General features: G+C 42.4%; 1 protein-coding gene across 1 annotated transcript; it reads right to left on the reverse strand.

Moving 5' to 3' along the window:
* Nucleotides 1–1272: 1272 nt before the first annotated feature.
* On the reverse strand, nt 1273–27124 carry ENAM (enamelin). The gene is made up of 10 exons (XM_048504424.1): nt 27041–27124; nt 25428–25518; nt 23445–23514; nt 23303–23347; nt 18704–18745; nt 16721–17116; nt 10941–10982; nt 8838–8888; nt 7228–7275; nt 1273–4856 (listed from the first exon to the last, which is right to left on the reverse strand). Exons 3-10 carry the CDS (start codon nt 23496–23498, stop codon nt 2199–2201), a joined length of 3336 nt encoding a protein of 1111 aa, XP_048360381.1. The 5' UTR covers nt 23499–23514; nt 25428–25518; nt 27041–27124; the 3' UTR covers nt 1273–2198.
* Between the last annotated feature and the right edge of the window lie 362 nt (nt 27125–27486).

Below are 27486 nucleotides of genomic sequence, written 5' to 3' on the forward strand. Positions count from 1 at the left end.
ACAGAAAGCAGCAAAAAATAGAACACTATGGTTCTGAAATTAATTAGAAAAAAATTATCTATGGACAACCACAGCAGATAACCTTTTCCTTCCTGCAAGGAGACTCAAGACAGCTTACAAACACTTTTCCCGTCCTCCCCTCACAAGAAGAAGAGGGAAGAAGAAGAGTTTGGATTTATATCCCCCCTTTCTCTCCTGCAGGAGACTCAAAGGGGCTTACAATCTCCTTGCCCTTCCCCCCTCACAACAAACACCCTGTGAGGTAGGTGGAGCTGAGAGAGCTCTGAGAAGCTGTGACTAGCCCAAGGTCACCCAGCTGGCGTGTGTGGGAGTGTACAGGCTAATCTGAATTCCCCAGATAAGCCTCCACAGCGCAGGCAGCACAGTGGAGAATCAAACCCGGTTCCTCCAGTTTAGATACACAAGCTCTTAACCTCCTACGCCACTACAACAGACACCTTGTGAGGTAGGTAGAACTGAGAGAGTTCTGAATGAACTGTGACTCGTCCAAGAGGTCACCCACCAGGATTGTAACAGTGTGGAAACAAATCTGGTTCACCAAATATCCCCTGACTCACACCCACTCATGTGGAGGAGTGGCAAATCAAACCTGATTCTCCACATTAGAGTTCACCTGGCCTTAACCATATCCCTATAGACGCTTGCTCTCAATGATACAGGGAAAATCCACTCACTCTTAAATTTAAGCCTGTGGTAATCAACTCTGAGTTTAGACTGCATTTGGATGGTGGCCTGTGTCTGTGTGTGTGTGCGTGTGTGTGTGCGCGCGCGCGCAGGGTTGCAGCCCTCGTCTTTACTCATCCACCACGGCCTTTTTGACTTAGCATACTGTGTGCTTGCACAGTCTTCTTAATAACCTTTTAATCACCTTGTGAAGGGCAGAAAGGATCACTGTCCTCATGTCATCTGACATCCGGTCTAACGTTGGCACTCGCTTTATTGCATTCATTCAGCACCTGTTGTTTTAATTGGCTTGAAGGGAGCATTAAACCACTTTGCTGCCTCAGGGACTCTGTCTGATCATATCATGGATGAAGAGATGGAAAATACCATTGAGGGGGGTGTCAGAGGAAGTTAGTTAATTGCAGTCTTGCAAGAGCACCACTGAGAGTCTGCCACGTGTGAATCGCGAACCTTTTTGCAAACTCTGCCAATTTAATTGGCATTTTCTGCTAAAGGAGAAAGAAAACAAAATGAAAATAAATAAATAAAGCAGAATCTGTCACACAGAAGTGAAAGGAGAAAACCATCAACAATGAATGTGTTTTAATGCCAAAGAGCTTCAGAGAAAAAAAAATGAAAAGTACATTGGTTTTAAACAAGCAACGAGTGCCCTAAGCAAGGAAAGGGTATGCAATACTGTCCATAATATTACTGTTATTGATGTTTGCAAAAGCATTTATCCTGTTGTGCAAATGAGTTCAGAAGGGAAGGGGAAAGCCTGATACATATGCACCTTCTTTTACTTCCATGCATCAATACCAGGGAGAATCACCCATGGAATTTGTCAGTGCAGACACAAACTATCCATGCCACTAGTTTTCAAAGGCTGGGTCATGTCCTGACCTGAGGTGGTTGCACGAGTGATGGATGGTGCCACTTTAACTTGTGTGTGTGTTGGTTCTGTTGTAGCTAATTTTTTTAAAGAAGCAGCAGGAGCAGTGGTGGGATTCAGCCGGTTCGCACCACTTCGGCAGAACCGGTCGTTAAAATGGTGCTTGTAAACAACCAGTTGTTAAATTATTTGAATCCCACCACTGGAACCGGTTGTTAAATTGTTTGAATCCCACCACTGAGCAGGAGTGTGACTGAGAGACAACAGTGTATAGCAAGGAAGCGAATCTGCAGTGTCTTCTGCCTGCCATTTGCACAACTGCATCCAATGTTAAAATCCTGGCTAGGTTTTATGAGAAAGCCAGAAGCAGAGTGTTGGAGAAAGGGAGAAAAAACAAAACAATAGTAAAAGGTACATAAAAGGAAGTGCGCTGTGGCAGACGCAAGGCCTGAGAAGCTGAAACTCTATACACATACACAGTTCTATCTATACATTTCTGTTTTTCTCAGCATTATGCAGCTGTGTTGATTTTCTTTTATGTAATACCTCGCTCTGTAAAGAACATGCTGTTCAGAAATGCCATTTGTTTTCCCAAGATCAAAGGGAAGGGTCTTTGTTCCATTTATTTTTGGAGCAGTAAACAGTCTGATCTCTTTTCATTTGGTTGATCAGCCAAATCTAGTCCAGGAGAACTGGGCGTTGATGGTTTCTCTTCTGTGTCATTGGAAGGATTAGTGCTAGACAGGGGATGTGGTTCGGGCAAGGCGATGAACGATTTTCTGATAAGCGTGGGGTTCTCTGCATAAAACAGATCTTGCTGTTTGTCACCAGAGGGAGCTGTGGTGCTGGATAAATACTGCCTTAACTGGTTTACCAAGCATGGGATCCTATTGAACCCAAGCACTGCTTGCTGTTCCCCTTCACTATCGAAATCTGCACTTTTGATCCCATGAGCTGGTGGGCCTTGTTTGGCAACAAATCTGACTGCAGCTGCCCTTTGGTGCTCTCTTTTGGGTTGAATAATTCGTTCGAGGATACTATGCCTGTCCCCTCGAATGCTTCTTCCATAACAAGGTGTATTCCTAGTTGGTGTTAATCCAGTGTCATGGCTGATTTCATGACCACTTTGCTGGCCTAATTGAGATTTGGAGCAGGGTGAGGCCTTCTCCAGACCTGCTACGTCCTCTCCAAACAAATCCAGATTTTCTTGTTGATTCGGTTGGCTTTTTTCAGTGTCCAGCAAAGACTGCATACCAGATGGGTACAGTGTACGACTCACTTGCTTAGGTTGGCTACCTTCAGTCTCTGGATAATGTGAACTTCCTCTTTGTTCCCATGGTGCAAGTCTGAACTGAGGAACACTTCTCAGTGGAGCCAGTGAGCTTTCTCTTATCACTGGGAAATTGTCTGCACAGCACAAACGACGGGAGGATGGATATGAAGTGATTGATCTGTGACCATCAAGGTATCCCAGTCTGTCAGGATAATTTCTTCTGTCTGCAATGTTAACACGAGAAACATGAATTCCCCCTGTGTCGTCCATATGGGTTGGGTTTCTTCTGAAATCTGGGGAATAGCTGTTAAAATAAGGTGAAGCTTCTTTCTGAACGGGGGAACCCGTCCTATGAGGCCCCCAAGTGATTTTTCGTGAGTACTGTGATTCTCCTTGAGGAAGTCTGATGCTACGTGGTGGAGAGTTTACTCCTTCCTCCTGAAAATTCCTCTCCCTGTGTCCAAATGCGTTGCTCCTTTGGTAAGGGATAGTTTCTGTTTGCCTCAAGTGTTCTGCAGCATATGGTGGAGAATGCTCTTCTGGGATCCATGGGCTAATTTCCTTGTATGGCACATTACCTCTTCTTTGGTTCGATGGATTTTCTGGGGAATACTTTGGATATGCGTGCTGCTGAGTTGGAATGTATGGAGGGTTTCGATACTCTCTATCCTGATCTAGCAAATGTTTTTCATGGGCCCACGGAGTCGGCCGAGGATATGTTTCATGCTCCTGCTGAACAAAAGAATCACTTCTATGGTAAGAGTTTCTGTTTATCTGATTTGAAGGCAAACCTGGAGAGTACAAAGGGGGTTCCCTTTGGTTTGTTGAGTCAAGCGCAGGAGAGTTTTCTCTCCCCTCCCATTGATCAGGATAAAAGGAACGGGAAGGTTGGTCATAGGGACTCTGTTCAGGGTTGGAAATATGTTCCCTCTGGTTGAAGTAACCTGGCGAATACCTTGAATTATATCTTGGAGGATCATCTTGGAAGACCTGCAAGTCCTCTTGTTTGTTCCATATAGGATTTCGTGGAGGTGGAAATTGTCCTCTTTCATGAATGGCGGAATTCAAGTTTTGCTCCTTCCAGTGATACTGGTGAGTTTCTGCCTCCGACAAAGTTCTTTTTGTGGGTAAAAATACTCCTTGAGGGGAAAGTGAGGTCACTTGGTGCATTTGAGAAGGCTGGAAATCTGTGTCTTTCCTGGTATAATAGGATTGGTCAGTTTGTCCTAATGTATTGAACCGTGGATCCACGGAACGGTGTTCAGGTGGGAAACTGTTGAGATTCATATCTCTGTAGACAGGATCGTTATTCCATTGGCTTTGTGGAGCAGAGCTAGGAAAAGGTAACATCTGCCTTTGGTCCAATGGGTTCTTCTCTGGGTAATGGGGATGCTCTTGTTGTCCATATGAGTTAAGCCTGGTATTTATTGATGGGTTATTGTTGTTTATGTTCTGTAGATTGCCTCTCTGATTGACACTCTCTCCGTAAATGGATGGATATGTTGGGTTTTCAGGATGTCCAGAGGGATTCCCTCTAGAAATATAAGTGTTGTGTCTTGAATCATCCACACCTGGATAGGGCTTGTACACATGCAAACTATTTCCTGTGGATTGTTGCTTATCTGGAGGCAAGTTTTGAATGAGGTGGTTGATATTTGGAGAACTGGCCCTATGGACCGATTGATCCATGCCATTCTGTGCTGCTGCATCACCTTCTGAGACCTGAAGCGTAGATGATAGTGTTGGGACCCCATTTCCAATATGAAATACACTTTCAAGGTTTGGCACATTGGTCCTGCTGTCTATTGCACTGAGCCCAGAATTTGTAGCATTCCCTGCTGGGCTGGATGGATTGGAAAGAGTTGCATTTGTGTCTGTTGCATTGATTGCTGGATCGGGTGCTGGGGGGTCTTTTTCTTTGGGTTTCTCATAGTCTTGCTCGAACTCTTCAGAATTATATGGAAGTCTGTTTCCGAGTCCTGGATAGCCATATCCATAGTATGGAGTCTGCAAATACATGTAACACAATTTGAAAATATAAAGCTATCACAAGGTAATTCAGTCAAGTAATATAGTTCTTTTAGTTGCTGTTTCAGTTTGATGCAGAATAGAAATGGTGGTGGCTGCAGTTCTATGATATAGAGGCCTATTCTAGGCTTCTATTGATCAAACAGCAGTCTGCAAACTGATGGTGGAAAGTGCCATCAAGTTACAGCCGACTTACTGTGACTCCATAGGGTCTCCAAGGCAAGAGAATGAACAGAGGTGGTTTGCCATTGCTTGCTCCTGCATAGCAACCCAATACCTCCTTGGTGGTCTCCCATTCAAACACTAACCAGGGCCAACCCTGCTTAGCTTCGAAGATGTGCTAGGAGTCCTAAGAACCAGAACTGTTCAGTGGCAGTGGGCAACCTGACTGTAATCAAAGTCTGTGATACAAAATGGAGGGTATACAGTACAAAAGTCAACAAAACAACCTATAAGTTATTAAACTGTACAAGGGCTATTATATTCAGCACAACGATCCACACCTGTTGAATAAATGTCTGAAGAATAAACACCCTTTACTGTACAAATATATATTTAAATATTCTTCTTGGGATTTAGGCAACTATAAACATTTCATGGCATTCCTGAAGCATCTTTGGAGGAGGAATGGCGCTGCCTTTACTGCACTGTCCCCGGCCACTGCAGCACTCCCCCCCCCCAAAAAAAATCTGGATTGCACTCTAACTCTCGAGAAGGACATGTCACTGGAAGTTGAGATAAACTCTTCTCTTCTTGTTTATATCACCTTGTATGTAGATGTATTGTGTTCCAACTGCTATTACGTTATTCAAAGCCAAGCCCCTTGCCCAGCTGCTATATAGGGCCCCAACAGGCATCACTGGTAACTCCCACAGTCTGGAGTGAACACAATCAAATCCCTGAGAACAACCTTACAGCTACCAAATAACATCTCAAATGCAGGTAGAGATGAAAACTATGGGTTGCTACCTTAATGTTCCTGGTGAAACTACTTTTTTGCCAGAAGGGGCTAGCCCACTTAATTCTTTTAGACACATTTGTTGCACCTTGGTGAAAAGCCACTAATACAGAAGTTCGCTTGTCTCCCATCAAAAAGGTTTTGCCTATGAATTACATTAGGGCAAAGGCATTTGTCAGATTAAGGGTTCATGGATGTTGAAAGGCAGCACGACCTTAACAGGATACTAGATCCCTGCTTTGAAAAATCCTTGCTTAACAAGTTTACTCTGATGCCCTACCCTTCTAACCTTACCAGGTCTGAGTATAGGAGAGCTTTTACTCTTCTACACTATAATGCTCTACCCTCAGCATTTATTGAATGGAAATACACTAGGTCCCCGAAGATTGGACCTGTAACTGCCAAGATGGGAGTACAGAAACGGCAGAACATGTTCTAGTTGACTGCAAGATTGACAGTCATGTACAGAAGAACCCATTGTCATTAGGTCTCATTGATTGCCTTCTCAATCAGAGGAAACATAGACTGAAAACATTACTATTAGATACGAACCAGGAGTTACCTTATAAAGTTGCCAAGAATGCTTGGCTAGCAATTAGGATTAGAAATAATTGGAAGAAGATATTCTGATATAATAATTATTGAGTAAAGATAGATCTCTCCTCACTGTTGTGATACTGCTTACCGTATTTAAATCTCTATTTGTAGTAACATTTTAATGCTTTGTAGAGGTGTTTTAATATTTTGTAAATGTGTTTTATGTATTATGCTATAGCAAATTTATTTGTAGTATTTGTTCTGGTCAATGACCACAGTTAATAAATCAAATCATATCTATGTGTATGGGGTTTTTTTAACATTTTTTCAGTAAAGGGTGTTTATTCTTCAGGCATTTATTCAACAGGTATGGTTTGTTGTATGGAATATAATAGCCTTTGTACAGTTTAGTGACTTATAGGTTGTTTTTTGTAATCAAAGTCTGCCTGAAGATCATAGTAGCTCTGAAACAATTGCTGACTTATGAAGGACGGATCCTGCAGATCTTGATGACAGAATTATCCTTTCTCTTGTGACTAGGCTTGGTCAATACCTTAAATATTCGGTAAAATTTGGATTCAGGCTTATTTGGGCATAAAAAGGACTTACAATATCCTTTCCATCCCCCCACCCCACAATAAACAGCCTGTGAGGTGGGTGGGGCTGAGAAAGCTCCGAAGAGCTATGACTAACCCAAGGTCACCCAGCTGGCATGTGTTAGAGCACACAGGCTAATCTAGTTCCCCAGATAAGCCTCCACAGCTCAAGTGGCAGAGCATATGAATCTTCAAGCCTACTTTTACTAACTTTTACAAGCCTAACACACACTATCCCTCTTGTATTTGTTATATTTACCCCTTCTTCATTGCTGATTGGTGGCCGTCCAAATCCAACAGGCATATGCTATGGAAATAGAAAAATCTAACTTTAGGAAGGATTAGGCAACAGAAGGACTTTAGGAATATAAATTGAATTGCTTCTATGATCATGCAAGCCTAAGCAGAATTACATATTTTTAAGTCCAATTTCTTCCACAGACTGAGAAGGACATATCTCTCCTTAAGGCTGCATTGTAAAAGACATCAGCATCAGAACGAAAGTAAATGTGGTGTTTTGAAACATGAAAATTTTCTCCCTCACACAAGTAAGTTTAATGAATATTCAGGTAGATTCATACATTCTACCAGAATCAGATCCCTAAACTTTATCTAAATAATTAAATTACATTCTCCATGGAGGAATCAATGGCATCCTGGGCTACCGAAAGATTCTCTCTTGGTCTTACAGTGGGTCTGTTAATTTTGAAAGTTCATCCCAAGATGACATATGCAGGATTTAAGCAACATGAATTCTATTAAAGCATCCATATTGTGAAAAACAGAGTACAAACGTTACCTCAACAGCCATGAAGTGATCACTCTAAAAGCCCTGGCTAAGCAACCTTCAGTATTTTCCTAAAGGATTATATAAAATGGAGCTATCTAAAGAGGACATTTTGTAATGGCTGCTGCAGGAAGTGGAGCCAACCGTAAAATGGCTACTGCAGGAGGTGGAGCCAACCACAAAAGGTGGTTGTGAGGTTATGCATAATGTGTGGTTATGCATAATTCTAATAGTAACTCTTCTGATGCCTTTTAAAATGAGCATAGCGTTTAAAAATATTTTCTTGCAGAGGCATCGTTTACTTTCAGCCCCTCCATGAAGATCTTTGTGCTGTGGTGGCAGCTGCTGCCAAAGCAACTTTTTAAAAAATCTGCATAGCCAACCAGATCTTCAGTGGCCAATCAGAAGCACTGCTGGGCAAAAGCCCCGTCTGGCCCTGCTCACTTTCTATGAATATTCAGTGGGTGCAAGGAACGTTGTTGGTAGGCACCAGGTTGAAAGTCCTTTCTGGTCAAGAAAGTCCTTCTGTATACATTTGCTATCTTGGATGGCCACAGAAGATTGATCAATGCCTCTTGTGGCTTAGGGCCTAGCTACATAATCCACAGAATTATACCGTTCTGCTGTTGATGCAAAGCAAGAGAGTATCCATGTGTTTAAATGCTCTCCCAAAACTACAAAGAAGATTTAGGACCACACCAAAGTACAAGCATGTTACCCATTGATTGTATTTATTGTATCTGCTTGGCAAAGTCTGAAGTCTTCCTCCAACTTAGGTGGCAGATCTACTTAAGTTATCGGTGGTACATCCACTTAAATTGGAGGAAAGATTTATTTAATGGAAGAAGGCTCTTTAGACTGGAAGAAGGCTTCAAACTTTGTTCAGTGAAGGCTTCAAACTTTGTTCAGTGAAGTGGTAGGATTCATGCCATATTTTGTTAGTGGCACTACCATCAGAACGTTATACCCGTTTTAATTACCCAAACAACTTTAGCATGGAACCAAGATAAATGGAACTCCCCTCATTTGCACCCTTCCCCCCAATCCTGAGGAGCATGAAGCCTTTAAACAGAATATCTTACTCCTTGAAATGGGTTAAATAGTTGTGGGTAGAAGCCTCCTTGATTGAAAACCTACAATTTAAGAAAAAACAGAGCCACATGTTAGCATAATGTTGTTTTTGTTATTGATAATAAATGTGAACTGTTTAACGGCTCTCCTAATTATTAATGAGAAGTAGAATGAAACATACTGCCCCTCACATGAGGTCTCAAATGATGTCTTGCTCCTCCAGCGTGGTGTAGAAGAAGAAGAGAAGAAGAGTTTGGATTTATATCACCCTTTCTCTCCTGTAGGAGACTCAAAGGGGCTTACAATCTCCTTTCCCTTCCCCCCTCACAACAAACACCCTGAGAGAGCTCCGAAGAACTGTGACTAGCCCAAGGTCACCCGGCTGGTGTGTGTGGGAGTGCACAGGCTAATCTGTAGTGGTTAAGAGTGGTGGACTCTCATCTGGAAAGCTCGGTTTGCTTTCCCACATGAGTGGGGGGGGGGGACTTTTATCTGGTGAAGTGGATTTGTTTGCCCACTCTTACATAGGAAGCCTGCTGGGTGATCTTGGGCTAGTCACAGTTCTCTCAGAACTTTCTCAGGCCCACCTAGAGCAGCAGTGGCATAGTGGTTAAGAGCAGGCGCACTCTGATCTGGAGAACTGAGTTTGATTCCCTGCTATGCCACTTGAGCTGTGGAGGTTTGTCTGAGGAATTCAGATTAGCCTGTGCACTCCCACACACACCAGCTGTGAGACTTTAGGTTACTCATAGCTCTTTGGAGCTCTCTCAGCCCCACCCACCTCACAGGGTGTTTGTTGCAGGGGGGGAAAGGGAAAGGTGATTGTAAGTCCCTTTGAGTCTCCTTACAGGAGAGAAAGGGGGGGGGGTATAAATCCAAACTCTTCTTCTTCTTCTTCTACCTCACAAAGGGCCTGTTATTGGGAGAGGAAGAGAAGGAGTTTTTAAACTGTTTGAGTATCCTTACAATCGAAAAAAGTGGAGCATATATCCAAACTATTATTTTCTTTTTCTTCTTTCAAAAAACACCTGATGCCAAGAAAGGTGGAGGAGAGCACCATGGTTATGCTGCACTCAGAGACTTGTGTGAAGCAGAATAGCTTTATTAATACTCCAGTAAACGTCCAGGCTTTGACTTCTTCAGCACTAAATTCATCTTGGCCACTAAATCACAGGCCAGTTTATGATCACTTCCTTCCTAACTATATGGCCCTTTCTGCACGGGCCTCTATGCGCCCTCACACCGGCAAGAATTCTGCCGGCGTGGGGGTGGAGGCCGTTCGCACGCAAGCGTGCAAGCGGCCCCAGCAGAGGCCGGCGCAGGAGAGGCGGCTCCATGCGGCTTCCCCGTCCCTCTCCCACTTACCTCATCGCTGTCATCGCCCTGCTTGCCTCCTAAGTCCCGCCCACGCTGCCCTCCGACCTCCAGGGGTCGGAGGACAGCGAGGAAGGGTCTTAGGAGGACAGCAGGGTGACAACGGTGATGAGGTAAGTGGGAGAGGGACGGGGAAACAGCATGTTCCTGGCGGTGCTGTTCGCACCGTTCCGCCGGGAACATGCTGTTTACTCAAAAACTACCCTTTAAACGGGTGTTTTTGAGGGTGGCCTGATGCCGCCCTGAGGGAGGGGAAGGGGAGCCAGGTTGGCGCTGCTGCGTTTCAGCAGCGCCGCCTGTGCGAACGGCGGCCTGGGGACGCTGTTTTTGGCCCGTGCGGAAAGGGCCTATGTTAGAGAACAGATCAGTGTATTAAGGCTTCAGGTATTATTGCAAAACTAGTAGCTATAATTAACAGAATCCTAGTTGATAAATCTTTTGACCTTAAATCAATTAAACTTACATGGAAAAAAATAGCAGGTCTGAAGAAAAAAAACGTTATCTTTGGTTTTTAGGCAATGCATTTTGTGTGTCACAGTACACTCAGAAGAGACCATCCTTCCTGTGTATGAAAAGGATATTTTACAAGGAAAACACCTGCTGCGTATGGAGCTGTGAAGTAATCTACTCTCCAATTAATTGGATGTGCTGTTTAATCAATCCAGGTTTATTCAATAAACGCAGCAGCTGTGGAAATGGTTGCCAAATTTCTCCACTGGAATTAGAAAACACTGGCTCACCTGTGGAAAATTCCAGAGATGCTGTTGATTTGGGAACAATATCTGAAGGGAGAACGGAAAATGTCATGTATAGGACAAAACATTTTGCATATGAACAAATTATATTTTAAGTGTTTATAATTCTGTAATCATAATACATCTGAAGAAATTGTAAGAAATCTTAAAGTCGCCCCAAATTTAACAAAAACATTAAGATGTTCTTTATCATCTCCTCAGCCCATTTGCAAGACTAGTTTGCTACATAAAGCCATGGAAGAATCAGCATGCAGTGAATACATAAAATGACCAGTTCAATGTACATCTTCAGCCATAACCACTCGGCATAAAGTGGCCACAATGTACATCAAATGCTCATTTATCCAGAAGAGGTTTTTTTTACTGCATTACAAAAATCATATTCTGAAGTTCTTTTTTGTGTAGTGAATGATACCAAAGCAGATTCAGAAGGCAGAATTCAACAGGTAAAGGAAATAGCTTGTGGATATCCATTGTTGTTTTCTTCAGTGTTTCAAATAGCTACTTCCCTCCTTGCCCCCAGCCCCAGTTTGGAGCAGGCCTGTGTGTGTGCTCACTAGGTGAGGAAAGAAGCTGATGACAAGAACGCAGAAAGAATGGGTAGCAGGAATTGCAGTTGCCATGACTCCTGCTTCATCAAAAGATGCCAAGGGCTAGCCTCAGAGCAAAGGGGCAACCCTAAATATCTAAGGACATAAGTTGATGCTGTAATTGTCAAGCAAAGCACAGATCCATGTCAATTTGCTGTCAGGGCCTAACCCGATGTGACCATATGTATACATAAAGCTAACTTAGATGTGCCATGTCTGCTTGGTCAGGGGATACACTTCATGTAGAAGTCATTGGTCCTTCGGTATGAAAGGAAACTGTTAAAAAGAAGAAAGCTGAGCTTAATGGAATGGAAATGAATGTTTTAGCCTATTAACTCGAAAGTAGCCAAAGAAAGGAAACTACTGAGAGATATACTAATAAACTGTATAAGAAAAAATTTAAGAGATGAGGTTTTGCACATACACTCTATCCAAAAACTAAATGTTGAAGGGAAAGAATTAATAATTATTAAAGAAATTCCACTCACTTTGTTGCACAAAAGGAAAACATATGCAAATCTAGTAGAAGTGTTAAAACTGAACAATATCACTTATCAGTGGAATTGTCCAGAGGGATTAGCTTTCCAGTTTAACATGAGAAACTGTAATATCACAGACACTTCCAAGGAACAAGACTTTCTTTCACACTATAAAGACATGTTACAAACTACATTAAATTAGTATCACAGTAAATTTCAAATTAAAAACAATGTGAATTGTAGAATTAGATCTTGGAATGCAAATGGACTGAACAGTGTAATTAAAAGGAGAACTATTTTGTGAATTGTCAAAGGAATTTAACTGCTGGAGGGAAGATTTAAGAATATGGAACGTTCTAAAAGAGTTTGTTCATGTGATATGACTACGGTTGAAACACTTGACCATTCTTTGTTTCTATGCCCTAAATACAATAAGATACGCATGAAATACATGAATTCCATTTTCTTGCAATGTTCTCAGTGGCATGAGTGTTATAAGATACCCAATCTCCTGAACAGCTCTGATGTACTCTTTTGTGAAACTGTTGCAAATTTTATACTGGAAATTAGTAATTTGAACTGTATTTCTTAACCTTGTTTTGTTTTAAAATTTGTCCTGTTTTATATGCCAATAAAGGCTTGTGTTGTGTTGTTGTACAGAGAGATGGACTCAGTAGGGACTTGAGAAACTAAGGGTAATAATATTGGGCTAATTCATACTTCCTACCCTTCCACTCCACTAACTTTGTTTGAAGGCTTGCTCCAGCCTAAGGAACTATCCTCCTATTTAAGTGGCTCTCCTAAGGGGCCCCTATCATTGGCTCTTCTATACTAGATGGACTACAAAGCATCACAAGCACCAATCCATTGGAAGTCTCCTTGGATCCATCACAAATCTGTATGAAAAAAATGGAACTTGATAATGTGTTTGCAAGAAACTCATATCAAAAAAGTGGAAGAGCAATACATTGTAAACCATAAACTTGGAACTTTATTCCACACAGGACACAAGAAAAAGAAAAGAGGTGTGATTCTATATGTGAAAAATGATTTGATCCCTAAAGAATTATTAAATTATCCAGAAGGAAGGTATTTGAAGGTAGAAATACATTGAAATAATATGAGTGTGATGATAGTTGGAGTGTATGAACCAAATGAACATAAAAGGCAGTTTTACAAAAAATTATATAAAAATTATTGCATAATTCAGCAGAAAACTGGATTATATTGTTGATGCCAAGAAAGACAAAGATGATAATTTATTAAGAAAGCTGCGAAGGAAACATACTAACAAACTTCCATTATCATTCTTTGATATGATAAATGGCCTTGAATTGAAATATATTTGGAGAGAACTGGAAGGGGATAGTGCTAGAGACCTCACATTTCATTCTTCCAGATAACAAGCATATTCTAGAACAGATATGATTTGAACATCACAAATTTTACTAGCACACACATGCAAAATAAATTTTGGGTCGAGAATAATATCTGATCATAATTCAATTACATTGGAATTTGGTGAATAAAAGAGCAGATTGTACTGGAAAATGAGAGACTGAACTCTGAGATATAAAGAATGCACAAAAACATAAGAAAGAAGAATTCTGGCATATTGAAGAATTCTGGCATATTAATTTAAACTCAATGAAGGACAAGGGAATACTATGTAATGCTCTCAAGGCAGTGCTAAGAGGTTGCTTAATAAAGGAAGAAGCTAGATTAAAGAAAAAGAAATTAAAAGAGAATTCAGAAAAAGAATTAAAAGATCTAGAGAAAGATTAATATTTAAAAAAGGAAATGCAGAAATACAACATAAAATAAAGATGATAAAAACCCAGTTAGAAGCGCTTATGACAGATGGAATAACCAAAAATCTACTTTATCTAAGACAAAAAAGCTTTGTGAACAACAACAAACCAGGTAAATGGGTATCTACTAAGCCAAGGAAACAACAGGAATCACAAATGATAACGAAAATTAAGAAAGACTCTAAAATAATAACTAGCAAAGATCAAATTCAAAAGATAATTCATGACTCTTATAGGGACTTATACAAGAAAGAACAGATATTACCACAAATTAGTAAACAGTATTTAGACAAGCAGCAAATAAAACAGATAATTGAGGAGCAGAAAGTGAGACTTAATAAAAACATCTCTAAAGAAGAAATACAGCAGGCAATAAAAAGATTAAAACATGAAATGCCAGGTTCAGACAGAATAACAGCACTGTATTACAAAACTTTCATGACAGAATTGGAGAATCATCTGTTTAACTTATTCAATGACATTTTTAAAGGTCAAATTATGCCTCACTCGTGGACTCGAGCAGTTATATCACTAATTCCAAAGACGGAAACAGCAACACCAAAGCCGAAAGATTTGAGACCCATATCTCTTTTAAATACAGATTATAAAATTTTTGCAAGCATTCTAGCAGAGAGGCTGAAAGAAATGCTCAATAATTATATACATAAAGATCAGGCAGGATTTCTTCCTAGACGACAAAATATTAAATGTTATAGAAGCTGGAAAAAATAAATTCTAGCAATACATTAGCTATACTTTTTGTTGACGCTGAGAAAGCATTTGAAAGAGTCAACTGGGACTTCCTTTTAACAACTTTACAAACAATGAGGATAACAGGAAACTTTCAAGCTGCAATTCGAAATATTTATAATACACAAGAAGCAGAAATAAAAGTAAACAACGGTAATACTGAAAGGTTTTGAATAGAACAAGATACTAGAAGAAGAAGAAGAAGAAGAAGAAGAAGAGGAGGAGGAGGAGGAGGAGGAGGAGGAGGAGGAGTAGTTTGGATTTATATCCCCCTTTCTCTCCTGCAGGAGACTCAAAGGGGCTTACAATCTCCTTGCCCTTCCCCCCTCACAACAAACACCCTGTGAGGTAGGTGGGGCTGAGAGAGCTCTGAGAAGCTGTGACTAGCTCAAGGTCACCCAGCTGGCGTATGTGGGAGTATACAGGCTAATCTGAATTCCCCAGATAAGCCTCCACAGCTCAGGCGGCAGAGCTGGGAATCAAACCCGGTTCCTCCAGATTAGATACATGAGCTCTTAACCTCCTACGCCACTGCTGCTCCTAGACAGGGATGCCCCCTCTCTGCGCTACTCTTTATAACAACTTTGGAGATACTGTTGAATTTAATATGAAAAGACAAAGATATAAAAGAATTTGAATATAAAAAAGAGAATATAAAATTAGGCCATATGCAGATGATGTAGTTCTATTTTTAAACAATTCCAGGAATACGATATGTAAATTGCTAGAAGTGATTCAATCATATGGTAACTTAGCAGGGTTCAAAATCAACAAACATAAAACTAAAATGATTATGACAAATCTTTCTAAACAAGAAAAGTACATTATTGAAAGAACCACTTCAATTTAAATACCATAGTTAAAAATAAGATATTTAGGAATAAATAATTGAAAATAAAAATGATTAGCTAATAAAAATAATTATATTAAAACATGGAAAGAAATTAAGAAAAGTCTGGATAAATTGGGAAAAATGAATCTCTCCTTATATGGCAGAATGTCATTATTTAAGATGGCAGCTTTATCCAAAATGATATTTCTGTTTCAAAACATCGCATCTATAAGTACGAACAAATGATTTGCTGATTGGAAGATACAAATCACAAAGTTTGTTTGGAAGGGAAAGAAGCCAAAGATAAAATATAAAAATCTAATTGAGGGGGGGAAAGAGGAGGTTATGCACTTCCAGATTTACAAACTTATCACGATGCACCAGCATTTACATGGGTTAGAGTATGAGTCAGATTAAAAGATGATGCTATGCTAACGTTAGAGAGATTCAGAATGACCAAAGGTTGGCACCATTATTTATGGCCAAACTCTGGAAATGCTGAGGAAAATAACAAAGAGATTAAGATGCACTACATAAGAAGCACATTGTGTAAGATATGGATGAAATGCAGGAAAAAATACAGGAAAAAATTTGGTCCAAATTATCAATCTGGATCTCACGTATAGAGGCATTTCAAATAAAGGATAAGAACAAAAGTAAAAACTGGCCAAATTATCAAGAATTAATGGTGATAACGGAAGTATCCTTAAACCCTCATGAACAAATAACATTTACTGGTAATGTTTCAATGGTCGATTTACTTACAAATTTCAGATAACATGAAAACAGACAAGAAGGTATGGAGAATATCAACTACATGGAGTGAATGTAATGGACTAATGACCATGAACACCACAAAAATGGTCAGTAAAATATATAAAGTACTATTAGAACAAAAAACGGAAGCAGAAATAGTGATGAATAGCATGATAGAGTGGGCTAAAAATCACAATGCTATATTAACATTAAATCAATGGAGTAAATATTGGAAAAGTATCTATAAATATATTGTCGTAGGCTTTCACGGCCGGAATCACTGGGTGCTGTGTGGTTTCCAGGCTGTGTGGCCATGTGTATGTTAGAACACGGCCATACAGCCCGGAAACCACACAGCACCCCACTATCTATAAATATACCCATCAATAGATAGAATTTCTGGTTGGAAAGGGCTTTATCTCATATCACTTCTTACCTTTGCAGATTTTGCCTTTGTATTTAACATCTGCTGTAATAACCAACCTGAATACAACTGGACATGTGACTTTATTCTCTTTTTTTTAGGGCATTAGAGATGCTTGCTTACCTGAGGTTGTTGCTGCTCGACCCCCTTGGATTGGTGTGTTGGCTCTTGAGGGTGAGTTTGAGGAGGACTGATATTTGGAGGTTTCTTCGGCGGCACTTGTGTTTTTGAATGTGGCTGTTGCTGTATTGGTTTGTGTGGCAGCCGTGGCATGTGTGGCCTCAGCTGTGGCCTCAGCTGTGGCGTCTGTGGCCTCAGCTGTGGCATCTGTGGCCTCAGCTGTGGCCTGGGGATGGGCTGCCTGGCCACTGGAGTTTGGTGTGGTTTGCGCTCGGGCAGCCTAGCAGCTTGATGTACTGGTGTTTGTTGTGGCCATAAGAAAAATTTCTGCAGAGGCTGACGGAACAACTGTGGAGAACTTGGGCGGTAGCCATATAAGAAAGGTGCCAACTGAGTCAGCTGAAATATAATTTTGAAAAACCAAACATATGGTGAGAAATCATTACTGTCATGGTGCTTAACTGCTAAAGTTATGGAAATTTCCTTCAGTTATACACTTCCTCCTTCCTTAAGAAATTCCAGAGCCAGTGTGACAGGGTTGCTTCCTTCAGATCCCAGAGCCCTAGAGACTTATGTCTTTATTTATAAATATACAAGACATTGATTGGCGTGCAAGCAAGTATGCTTCTGAAAGCAAATGGCACAGATTTTAGAGACCAGTCCAGCCAGCCCTTCAAAGCTGTCCTCTTCAGTATCAGCTAATCTTAGTTGAAAACCCCGTCTCCCTTTCCAACTACAGAACTGCATGTGAGAAACAACTCTCTGCCAAGCACTTATCTCAGAATCTACACTTGTTCATTGAAGGAATCATTCACTGTCAACAAAGGATCATTAAGTTTCTTCTGTCAAATCCCAGGCTTTATTCAGGTGACACTTTGAGGTAGAATTATGGGGTAGGACCATTCACAGTAATCAAGTTCATAACACACCTCGGTAGCTGCACCTCTGTTCGTATGGAACTGACTGGCATTAGGTGTAATGGACAGACTTAAAACCAATCATTCAACACTATATTCACAGTTATATGGAAGCTTGGGGGAGGGACTTCCTATGACCTGTCTTGCACTGCAGAGATTATTTTTGTTTTAGGGTTGCCAGCTCTTATCACCAGATTTGGGGTGTAGAGCCTGAGGAAGGCAGAATTTAGGCAGAGGTGGGGCCTGAACAGGGTATAGGGCAGTGGTGGCGAACCTTTTTGAGACCGGATGCCCAAACTGCAACCCAAAACCCACTTATTTATCGCAAAGTGTCAACACGGCAATTTAACCTGAATACTGAGAAAAAATGGTTGGTTCCGAGGCGTGCGTTACTCAGGAGTAAGCTTGGTGGTAGTCGGTGGCTTTGCTTTGAAGCAACCATGCAACTCTTCGAACGGGTGAATCACGACCCTTGGAGGGTTTACTCAGAAGCAAGCCACATTGCCAGCAACCGAGCTTACTCCCAGGTAAAGGATCGCGCTTTAGTTCTTTGCATGAAAATCAGTGGGGTTTAACAGCGCTTAACAGGGTTACCTACACTGCTTCCCCAAAACTAGGTCTTACATTTAATGCTAATAATTGAGCCCAGCAGCCCAGACCAACCTAGATCCCCCCCCCACATGATGAACTCTGTTTGTGCGTGCCCACAGAGAGGGCTCTGAGTGCCACCTCTGGCACCTGTGCCATCGGTTCACCACCACTGGTATAGGGTCATATAGTACATCCTCCAAAACCTCTGCAAACAGGGTTCCAACCCCCCACCCAAATCCCTCTCTTCTATTCATGGTCTTAATCTGTAGATATGGGGGTATAGTGGCAGGAGGAGACAGGGCTCTTTTCCAGGGGCATTTTAGCCTCTCAGTCTATCTCTGCCTGTTGCATAATTTGTGGCAGCTTCTTCCCACCCCCATCTCAAAATTATTCAACATGGAAATGGAGAGGATGAATAACTTAGATACACTAGTACATAAGGTATATGTTTCAAGAATCAGGGAAACAGTGGACTTACTTGTGGTGAGTTCATATACCCAAATGGACCAAACTGCATCATCTGTGAGCAAACAAATCTTATTAGGCAGTATTTCATTTGAATCCAGATGACCACAAACTATAATACAGCACAACAGATGGATGTATTCTTGTGGTTGTTCATTTGCATGGAAAAGTGAGGCCACCTCCCATAGTCTGACTTCACTGAAATCACATTCAGTTGAGTAGCCCCACAGTAGTATCCATCATCAGTTAATGAGTAACCATTTTAATGCGGAAAATGCTAAACTTTCTTTTAGCATGAAAACCTTCCAATTATTTTTTCAAATTAGCCAAGTTGAGTAGATAATTGAGTACCAGTAGGAGCAGCAGTGGCATAGGAGATTAAGAGCAGGTGCATTCTGATCTGGAGGAACCGGGTTTGATTCCCTGCTCTGCCGCCCGAGCTGTGGAGGCTTATCTGGGGAATTCAGATTAGCCTGTACACTCCCACACACGCCAGCTGAGTGACCTTGGGCTAGTCACAGCTTCTCGGAGCTCTCTCAGCCCCACCTACCTCACAGGGTATTGGTTGTGAGGGGGGAAGGGCAAGGAGATTGTAAACCCATTTGAGTCTCCTACAGTAGAGAAAGGGGGAATATAAATCCAAACTCTTCTCTTCTTCTACAGTTACCTAGCTTAACAGTATGAATATATATGGACTTTGATGGTGCTTATGGATTTATGGGGCGGCCGCCCATAATCCAAGACCCATAGAAATAAAACTACCCAACCCTTATAGGTCAGAATTTAAAAATTAGAGAGTTTAATCTGGGCATAATAGAAATTTTGCTCACAATTTCATTCTTAAGGAGATTTTTTCCCCACATGCATTGAAAAGGCATATCTCAGTATATTACACCTCTCTTGGAGGTTGTATATCTAATGCCTCTGTTGTTTGAGTGCAACTAGAAAAGCTTTATAACTAAGGAACACTGATCGTGTTATTCAGCCTGACCACACTATGAAAGGAATCCCAGGACATGGTTGGAAGGCACCAAATTCAGCAAGCAGGACTAGAAACCAAGCAGAACTGGGTATTGTTAGTTCTAGATGAATGACATGCTGGAAAACCTAAGAAAGCCACCTTGAATTCCATGTCGGAAGGAGGACAGCATATGAATGCAATAAATGGTCCTCTGCAATGTGGTATCTGCTAGTGTGTTTCTGGGCACTTCAAATCAACCAGCCAATCCTGGCAGGGGTGCTTTAGAATACCACAGGAGGTCACCCTCTTCAGGTCTGCTAAGAATGCCTGTTTGGAAATCACTGTCCACATTATAAGTGGATGCTTGGTTTGGAATCACCAATATTTTGTGAATGGTCCCATTTCCCATGGCCACCATTTTAAAAAAGTGCCCACAGACCTAACAAGGTTGGGAATCCCTGTAGTACACAATAATGTCTAGAGAGGTCTTCTACCCCCACCAGCTCTTCCTACCATTATTCACTTGGTCAACAGGGGGAAATTACTGGGAGAAATGGGGTTGATCAGCATTGTGGACAGCACCATGATGTCACTTCTGTCATGACTTATTGTCTTGGGGGACTTCAACGTCCATGCCGATGCCGCCTCATGTACAGCGGCGGCGGACCTGGTGTCATCCATGGCGACGCTGGGCCTCTCCTTAGTAAATTCGGGCCCCACTCACGAGGCCGGGCACACGCTGGATCTGGTCTTTGGGTCGGGGATTGACTTGGTTGTATCCTCTATTGACAGAGTGCCTTGGTCCGACCATTACGCCCTGTCGGTCCGGATGGACATGCCCCACCACCCCTGTCTAGGGCTGACCGTGGCTGATTTTACGCCAGCCTGCATGGAGACTTATGGATCCGCACTTGGCTTCCTGAATGACCTCTCGCGGGACTCCCTGAACTCCACCGGCACACTCGATGAGCAGGTAGAGGGACGCTGGAATTCCCGGCTCTCTGATGCCGGCATCCAGTATGTTGCCCCCCGGCGACCTCTACGCCCCCGCTCTCGGCGTGCTCCATGGTACACGGAGGAGTTACGCCGCATGAAACGGAAGCTTAGGCGCCTAGAGCGCAGTATGGAGTAATGACGAAGCGGTATGAGAACATCTTATAGGGCGTTTATGAGAAGCCTATGAGATGGCGGCGAAGGCGAGGCTAAGAGAGCTTTCTTCTCCTCCTCTCAAAAGCATCCGCTTAGCTCTTTCGCCGAGACACAATTGTCTCCGGTGATAATTCGGTCTTTAACCTCCCTATCCGGAGGGTTCTTCTTCAAAATTCTCAATTGAAGGCATTAGCTGTGAGGCATTTATATGAGCTTTTATGCGGATAAGGTCGCTGTGATAAGCTCCGCCAAGACCTTCCCCTACGTTGGATACAATTAGCGAAGACTGGAGGCTCCCTTTGCCCGTCTTCGGGCCCTTGCCATGGCTCCAGTTTTCCCTGCTCTCTGAAGCGGCTGTCGACAGGGCCTTAGCTGCTGTTAGACCAACTACCTGTCCCTCTGGATCCGTGCCTCTTCCTGGCTTGTAAAAGCCTGCCGGGAGGAGCTTCACGTGACCCCATCTGTTGAATATCATCGAATGCCTCGCCTTTGAGCACGAAGAGTCTTTCCGGATGGGTTGAAGGAGGCCAGTGGTCCACCCACTCTTAAAAAGACCACCGTTAGATCCAAGGGATCTGGCCAATGCGTACCGCCCGTCTGAATCTTTGGTTTCTGGGGAAGGTAATTGAGAGTAGTGGTGTTGGAGCAGCTTCAAAGGCTTTCTGGATGACACATCGACTTTCGACCCCTTCCAGTCCGGCTTCCGTGCTGAGCATGGGACGGAGACTGTTCTGCGTTAAGGGCCCGTCTGAAACACACTCTTGTTATACAGGCTCTTGACCGAGGCGGATCGGCGCTGCTGGTTTTGTTAGATCTTACGCGTTAGCATTTGATGTAATGGTCGTATCCGCGACCTTTTGACCCACTGCCTGGTCAGCCTCCGGAGTCGCGGGGCACCCGGTCCTTCAATGGATTACCTCGTTTCTCCGGGTCGGAATCAGCAGAAGTGAAGTCGCGCGAGGAGTCAAGCCTCCCGGAAGTGCCCGCTTTCTTCGCGGTGGTGTACCCCAGGGGGCGCTATTATCCCCGCTATTATTTAACATCTATGTACGACCCCTTGCTCAGCTGGTACGGAGTTTTGGGCTGGTCTGTCATCAGTACGCGGATGACACTCAGCTCATTCTGTCGATGGAGGGGGGAGCAGCCGCCGCCCCTGCGGCTCTTCAGCATTGTCTGGAGGCGGTTGCTGGTTGGTTGCGACAGAGCAGGTTAAAACTGAATCCATCGAAGACGGAGATCCTTTGGCTTGGCCGCGAGGGGGGGGCAGGACTTTTCAGCCGCCGGTGTGGGAGGGGGTCACATTGGCGCCGACCCCCTCCGTGCGCAACCTGGGGGTCCACCTGGATTCGTCTCTTTCTATGGAGACCCAGGTGGCCCATATAACCCGGGTTGCTTTCTTCCATCTTCGCCAGGCCCGGCGGCTGGCCCCCTTCCTCTCCCAAGCGGACCTGGCCACTGTGATCCATGCAACGGTCACCTCCAGGTTAGACTATTGTAACTCGCTCTATGCTGGCCTTCCCTTGCGCTCGATCCGGAGACTGAAACTGGTCCAACATGCGGCGGCGCGCTTGCTCACAGGCAGCGCCAGTTGGGATCACATTCAGCCTGTGTTGCGCCAACTGCACTGGCTTCCAGTAGAGTTCCGGATCGTTTTCAAAGTGTTGGTGCTGACCTTTAAGGCCTTACGCGGCCTGGGACCCTCGTATCTTCGAGACCGCATCACCCCATATGTTCCCACACGGCCTCTTCGTTCCGTAGAGGCCAATTTGCTAGTGGTTCCCGGCCCCTCGATGATGCGGCTGGCCTCCACACGGGCCAGGGCCTTCACAGCCCTGGCCCCGGCCTGGTGGAACGCTCTTCCACCAGCTATCCGGGCCCTGCGGGACCTTGGTGAGTTCCGCAGGGCCTGCAAGACAGAGCTGTTCCGCCGGGCCTTTGGAGAGACCAGCCTCTGATGGTGCCCCCCCCCTCTCTGGCCCTACACCTGGGCCTTTAACATCTATCAAGATCTGCCATTCCTCTCTAGGGGGAAGAATTTAATATTAGGTATCGGGCGTCACCTATACCTATATCTATGCTTTTATTCATTTTACATTTTATATGTTAATGTGTAGCTAGTTTTGCTGCTTTTATAAGTTTTAGCCTATTTATGATATTTTATGACTGTATCCATTGTATGTTGTACGCCGCCCAGAGCCCTTCGGGGATGGGGCGGGATAGAAATTTAAAGTATAAATAAATAAATAAATAAATAAATGACCCAGAAGTGAGGTCCTTACATTAGGGAAAGTTTTATCTTTCTCCCAAAAATCTATGGTTAAATCATAGAGTACTGGCTTTCTACATGAAAATGTGGCTCACAAAATCACTGGCTGCCCCCCTGCACCTCCCCACTGGAATTCTCCCACCAGCTTCTAGCCTCAGGCTGGCAACCCTAAATTGACCCTCTTTGATTGTCAAGCACCCTCTGTTTTACCTTTGAAGACAATGAGACACACTTACTTCTTCACTCTTACTCCCAAATCCTGCTCTGCGAGGTTTGCGCAGCTAAAGTGAAAAATGAACAGGAGTGCTGAGGTCACATACAGAAGCAAGTTTGTTTTAAAAGTAAGCATTGCTAAGCGGCTAATGCTGACATGCTCACCAGTACTGCACAAGACATGCCTGCAAGGCATAGATACAGGAGGATTATCTTCATCCTTTTCCTTCCCAAGCTACAAAAAAAGTCACATATACACAATCAGGAGTAAATTCCACCACATATATTAGGCCATTAGTGGGTTTTAACAATCATATTCACAGTGTGCAACCTAATGCTACCAGTGCCTGTGGAGAGGGTGCACTGACTGCACACTTTTTCAGAGGCTCATTCCACACAAGCAGAATAATGCATTTTCAAACTGCTTTCAGTGCTCTTTGAAGCTGTGCAGAATAGCAAAATCCACTTGCAAACAGTGGTTTGAAAACGCATTATTTTGCGTGTGCGGAAGGGGCCAGAAATTCTATTCACTTTTGCGATTACAGTCACAAATAGTGGGAAAAAGATTTTTAGCTTTGGAAACGACATTTCATTATTTGACCAATGATCCCAACATTGCATAAGGTTGGCAAGCAACCATAATGCGAAGTAATGCACCAAGTTAGCCTGCAGTTGTTCAGTTGTGCTTGTGTGTGCACGTGAGAAACATCAGCTGATGTTGCAGTCAATGTGTGATGCACACATGTGCTTTAATTGTCTCTAGCATGTGGTATTAAGAAAGGATTTTGCATGCTGAAGGGTAATGAGAAGAGGAACTTTGCTGTGTATCATGCAGTTTAGGTAGAGATGATCTTGTTCTTATTGAATTTATCATTACCCAAAATCTCGTTTATTTTAGTCAGTTTCTTAGACTTCTTACCTACCCTGTTTCCCCAAAAATAAGACATCCTCTGAAAATAAGACGTAGTAGAGATTTTACTGAAGTGCTAAATATAAAGCATCCCCCGAAAGTAAGACGTAGCAAAGTTTTTGTTTGGAAGAATGCCTGTCGACCAGAGCATGCAGCTATGGAGCGGAAAAATAAGACATCCCCTGAAAATAAGATATAGTGCATCTTTGGGAGCAAAAATTAATATAAGACACTGTCTTATTTTCGGGGAAACAGGGTATAAGTAAGTTATCTTACCTATAAGGCCTTGCCCTTGGCAGGCTTCTGACCCAGTGCTGGCTGCTGCTTCCCCCCTCTATTGGAGGTCGCGCTTCATCACGGCCTCCGATAGAGGTGGGGGGGGGGCAGTAGCAGCCGGCCCGAGCTGGGACAGGAGCACCTGGCAGGCTCCTGGCCTGGGCTGGCTGCCACCCCCCCCACACACACACACACACACACCTGTATTGGAGACCGTGCCTGCCCTGGAAGGGGTGGGAGCCAGCCTGCAGCCACAGTGTGCACCTCACCAGGTAAGCGGCACCCACCATTCCGTCACATGGAGAGCCGCTGGGCACCCCCCACATGACAGAATGGAGGGCGCCCAGGGAAATGGGATACCCCATGTTCCCATTGATGGTACACCACTGTAGTTAAGCATAGTTAACAACACCATTGAACTTAAAAATTCTGTGGTGGGCTGTGGACCTTACATTCTTTTCTCCCCTCACCCAATGGCCCATTACTTAAATTATAATTTTGAATTAATTTTATTTTATGTATTTTATCCATCGTAAACTACTATAATCTCTGTAAGGAAGAAAGGTGGCTAATAAATGTTTTAAACATACTAACAAGTAAAGAAAAACTATTTTTTACGAAATATTAATGAGGCTTTGAGTACAGACAACAGCTCATGAAGTAAAAAAATTCCTGGACTTCAGAGTGAAACTGAGTTGACTTGACTTCTTTTTAAAAAATAATCCTATGTTCAAAACTAGAATATTGACAGAAAGGCTAGGCTACAACCCTTCTTTGTGGTATTGAGTTTTGTTAGTGTTGGGAGTTTTTGTAAAGATGGAACAATTGATTACGCAATCCTGTATCTGAAGACTCCAGTATTTCTTTTACTTCATGACCTGCTATTCATGTAGGCTAGTTCCAACAGAAGCTGTTGGAATCCACACATCTTTAAATGCCAAAGTAAACTGATATGAACATACCTGGTGATAATTTTGTATTGCAAACGTTACTTCAATGCGGAGCCTCTGAACTAAACTGGAAAAAAATGCATCCCACTGCAGCTAGGTAACACTTGAAAGAAATTAAGAATAATGTAGTGTCAGTTGGATACTGTGTCATTCTATAGTAGCAGAACAAAATTCAAGTCCCCATGAGCTTTAAAGACCACCGGAATTGTCCAAGCACATGAATCCAAGCTCTCTTTGACAGATACCAGCTAACCTGTCACATAAAAATGTGGAATGTAGCCTGTACAGGTTGTTTTTAATAGAATGAAATAGTGTATGACCTCGGTACTGCCTTCGTCATTCCATGAACTGAGGTTTGCCTTATGGAAGCTTATACCCTGAACATTTTGGTGGGTGTATAAGGTGCTACTCAACTCAGATTTTATTCCGAAAATAATACATTTTGGGATTTTTAACAGCAGTACTGAATAAGTCTGCTAAATCATGCACAACTATTATGGCACTCGAAATAATGCAACAAAATTACCAGTTTCTCTTGTAAGAAAAGTTAGGCAAGTTCATTTGACTGTACATTGCTTCCAGTGCTTGACTGTGCAGTTTCCAGTGCTTATAACAAAGTGTGTGAGTTTGACTTTAAAGTACTACTGGATTTTTACTTTATTCTGCTACAATGGGCTAACATTTCTAACACCAGAAAGTCAAAAATCTCTTCCAAAAACAGCACATTTTAAAATCCATTGAATCTCCTCCGAAAGACAACACAGAAGGGATTTGTCTATGCAGAGGGAGATTTGTCCACAGTTTCCACAAAAGGAACTCCAAAGCAGGAGCTATAAAATACGAGAGAGAGAGAGAGAGAGAGACTCCTTGGTCTGTTCTGCAAAATCTTGCAGAGAGCAGACAGTATTCCCCCAGTTTCTTTATGATCAGAATGTTTAACAATAAACTTTTCATGAGTTGCAAAGAGAAAATAGAATGGAAATCACAAAACATACAGGATAATCAGTAGCGTATCTTTAAAAAATCTTGAAATAACACACCAAAATGCTGTCTGTTCCATAGCAACTTTTTATTTAGAAAAGAATACCAGATGAGGACCATGACAAATGCTGAAATTTTTGAAGACATTAATGCACACACCCAGCTGGGATAAAAAGTTTGAATTTAACTATCTAAATTTCAGGAATCATTGCATACACTTCTGACTTGTAGAATGCCTTTTTATTCAAATGTTTTGAATAGCAATCACCTGGAACAAAATCAATCCAAAGTTAAGCATGTTTAATTTCAACAGAATTGTGTGCTTGAATCTCCCAGGTTCCTAAGCAAATCTACTCAGAAATAAATCCAACTTTATTAAATGGTGCTTAATTCAAGGAAAACAGATTAAAGTTTGCAGTCACATGAACTAAAAATACTTAACTTTGAGTGGCACTCCTCCCCAATTTTCTGTTACTTATAAACAAACTTTTCCATGTGATTTTTCAAAAATTATGCAAAAACAGTATCTATCAATATATGTCTCGGCTTGCATTTTTTTCTTTAAAAATTAATTAGAATAATAAAAATAAAAGTTCAAAACTCAAAATAAATGGGAGAATAATAGTAATAGCAATAATAATTACCTCTGGAATGTGGGAAGGTATTCTCGGGGTCCTCAGATGGGGCAAGGGGGGAAAAAAAATCTGAGATGCAACATCCAAGCAATTGGCTCTCCATTCTAAAGTTACCAGGTAAGCTTTTAAATGTCATTTTACAAGCTTGGAGCCAATCAGTATGGATGAGACTTTTGACATCACTCTAGACTTCAGCTTGACAGCTTGTATAGTCTGTAGGGTTTTGAATATGTTATTACAGAAGTTGCCAAATCTCAGAGTCTCTTATTATATTTAATAACAAGTCCAAGAGAAAAGGGCTTAGAACGGTAACATCCAGAAGCTACATCACCTATGTTAAATACCAGCAATAGATATCAGAAGAATGTTTGCCGATTGCCTTGAAACAACAAACTTTAGAAGTGGAGTAGTAGTAACAAAGTCTAGGTAATGATACACAAAACTGTATTCTTAGA

The sequence above is a fragment of the Sphaerodactylus townsendi genome, linkage group LG07 (genome assembly GCF_021028975.2).
Source record: "Sphaerodactylus townsendi isolate TG3544 linkage group LG07, MPM_Stown_v2.3, whole genome shotgun sequence".
Classification (NCBI taxonomy): domain Eukaryota; kingdom Metazoa; phylum Chordata; class Lepidosauria; order Squamata; family Sphaerodactylidae; genus Sphaerodactylus; species Sphaerodactylus townsendi.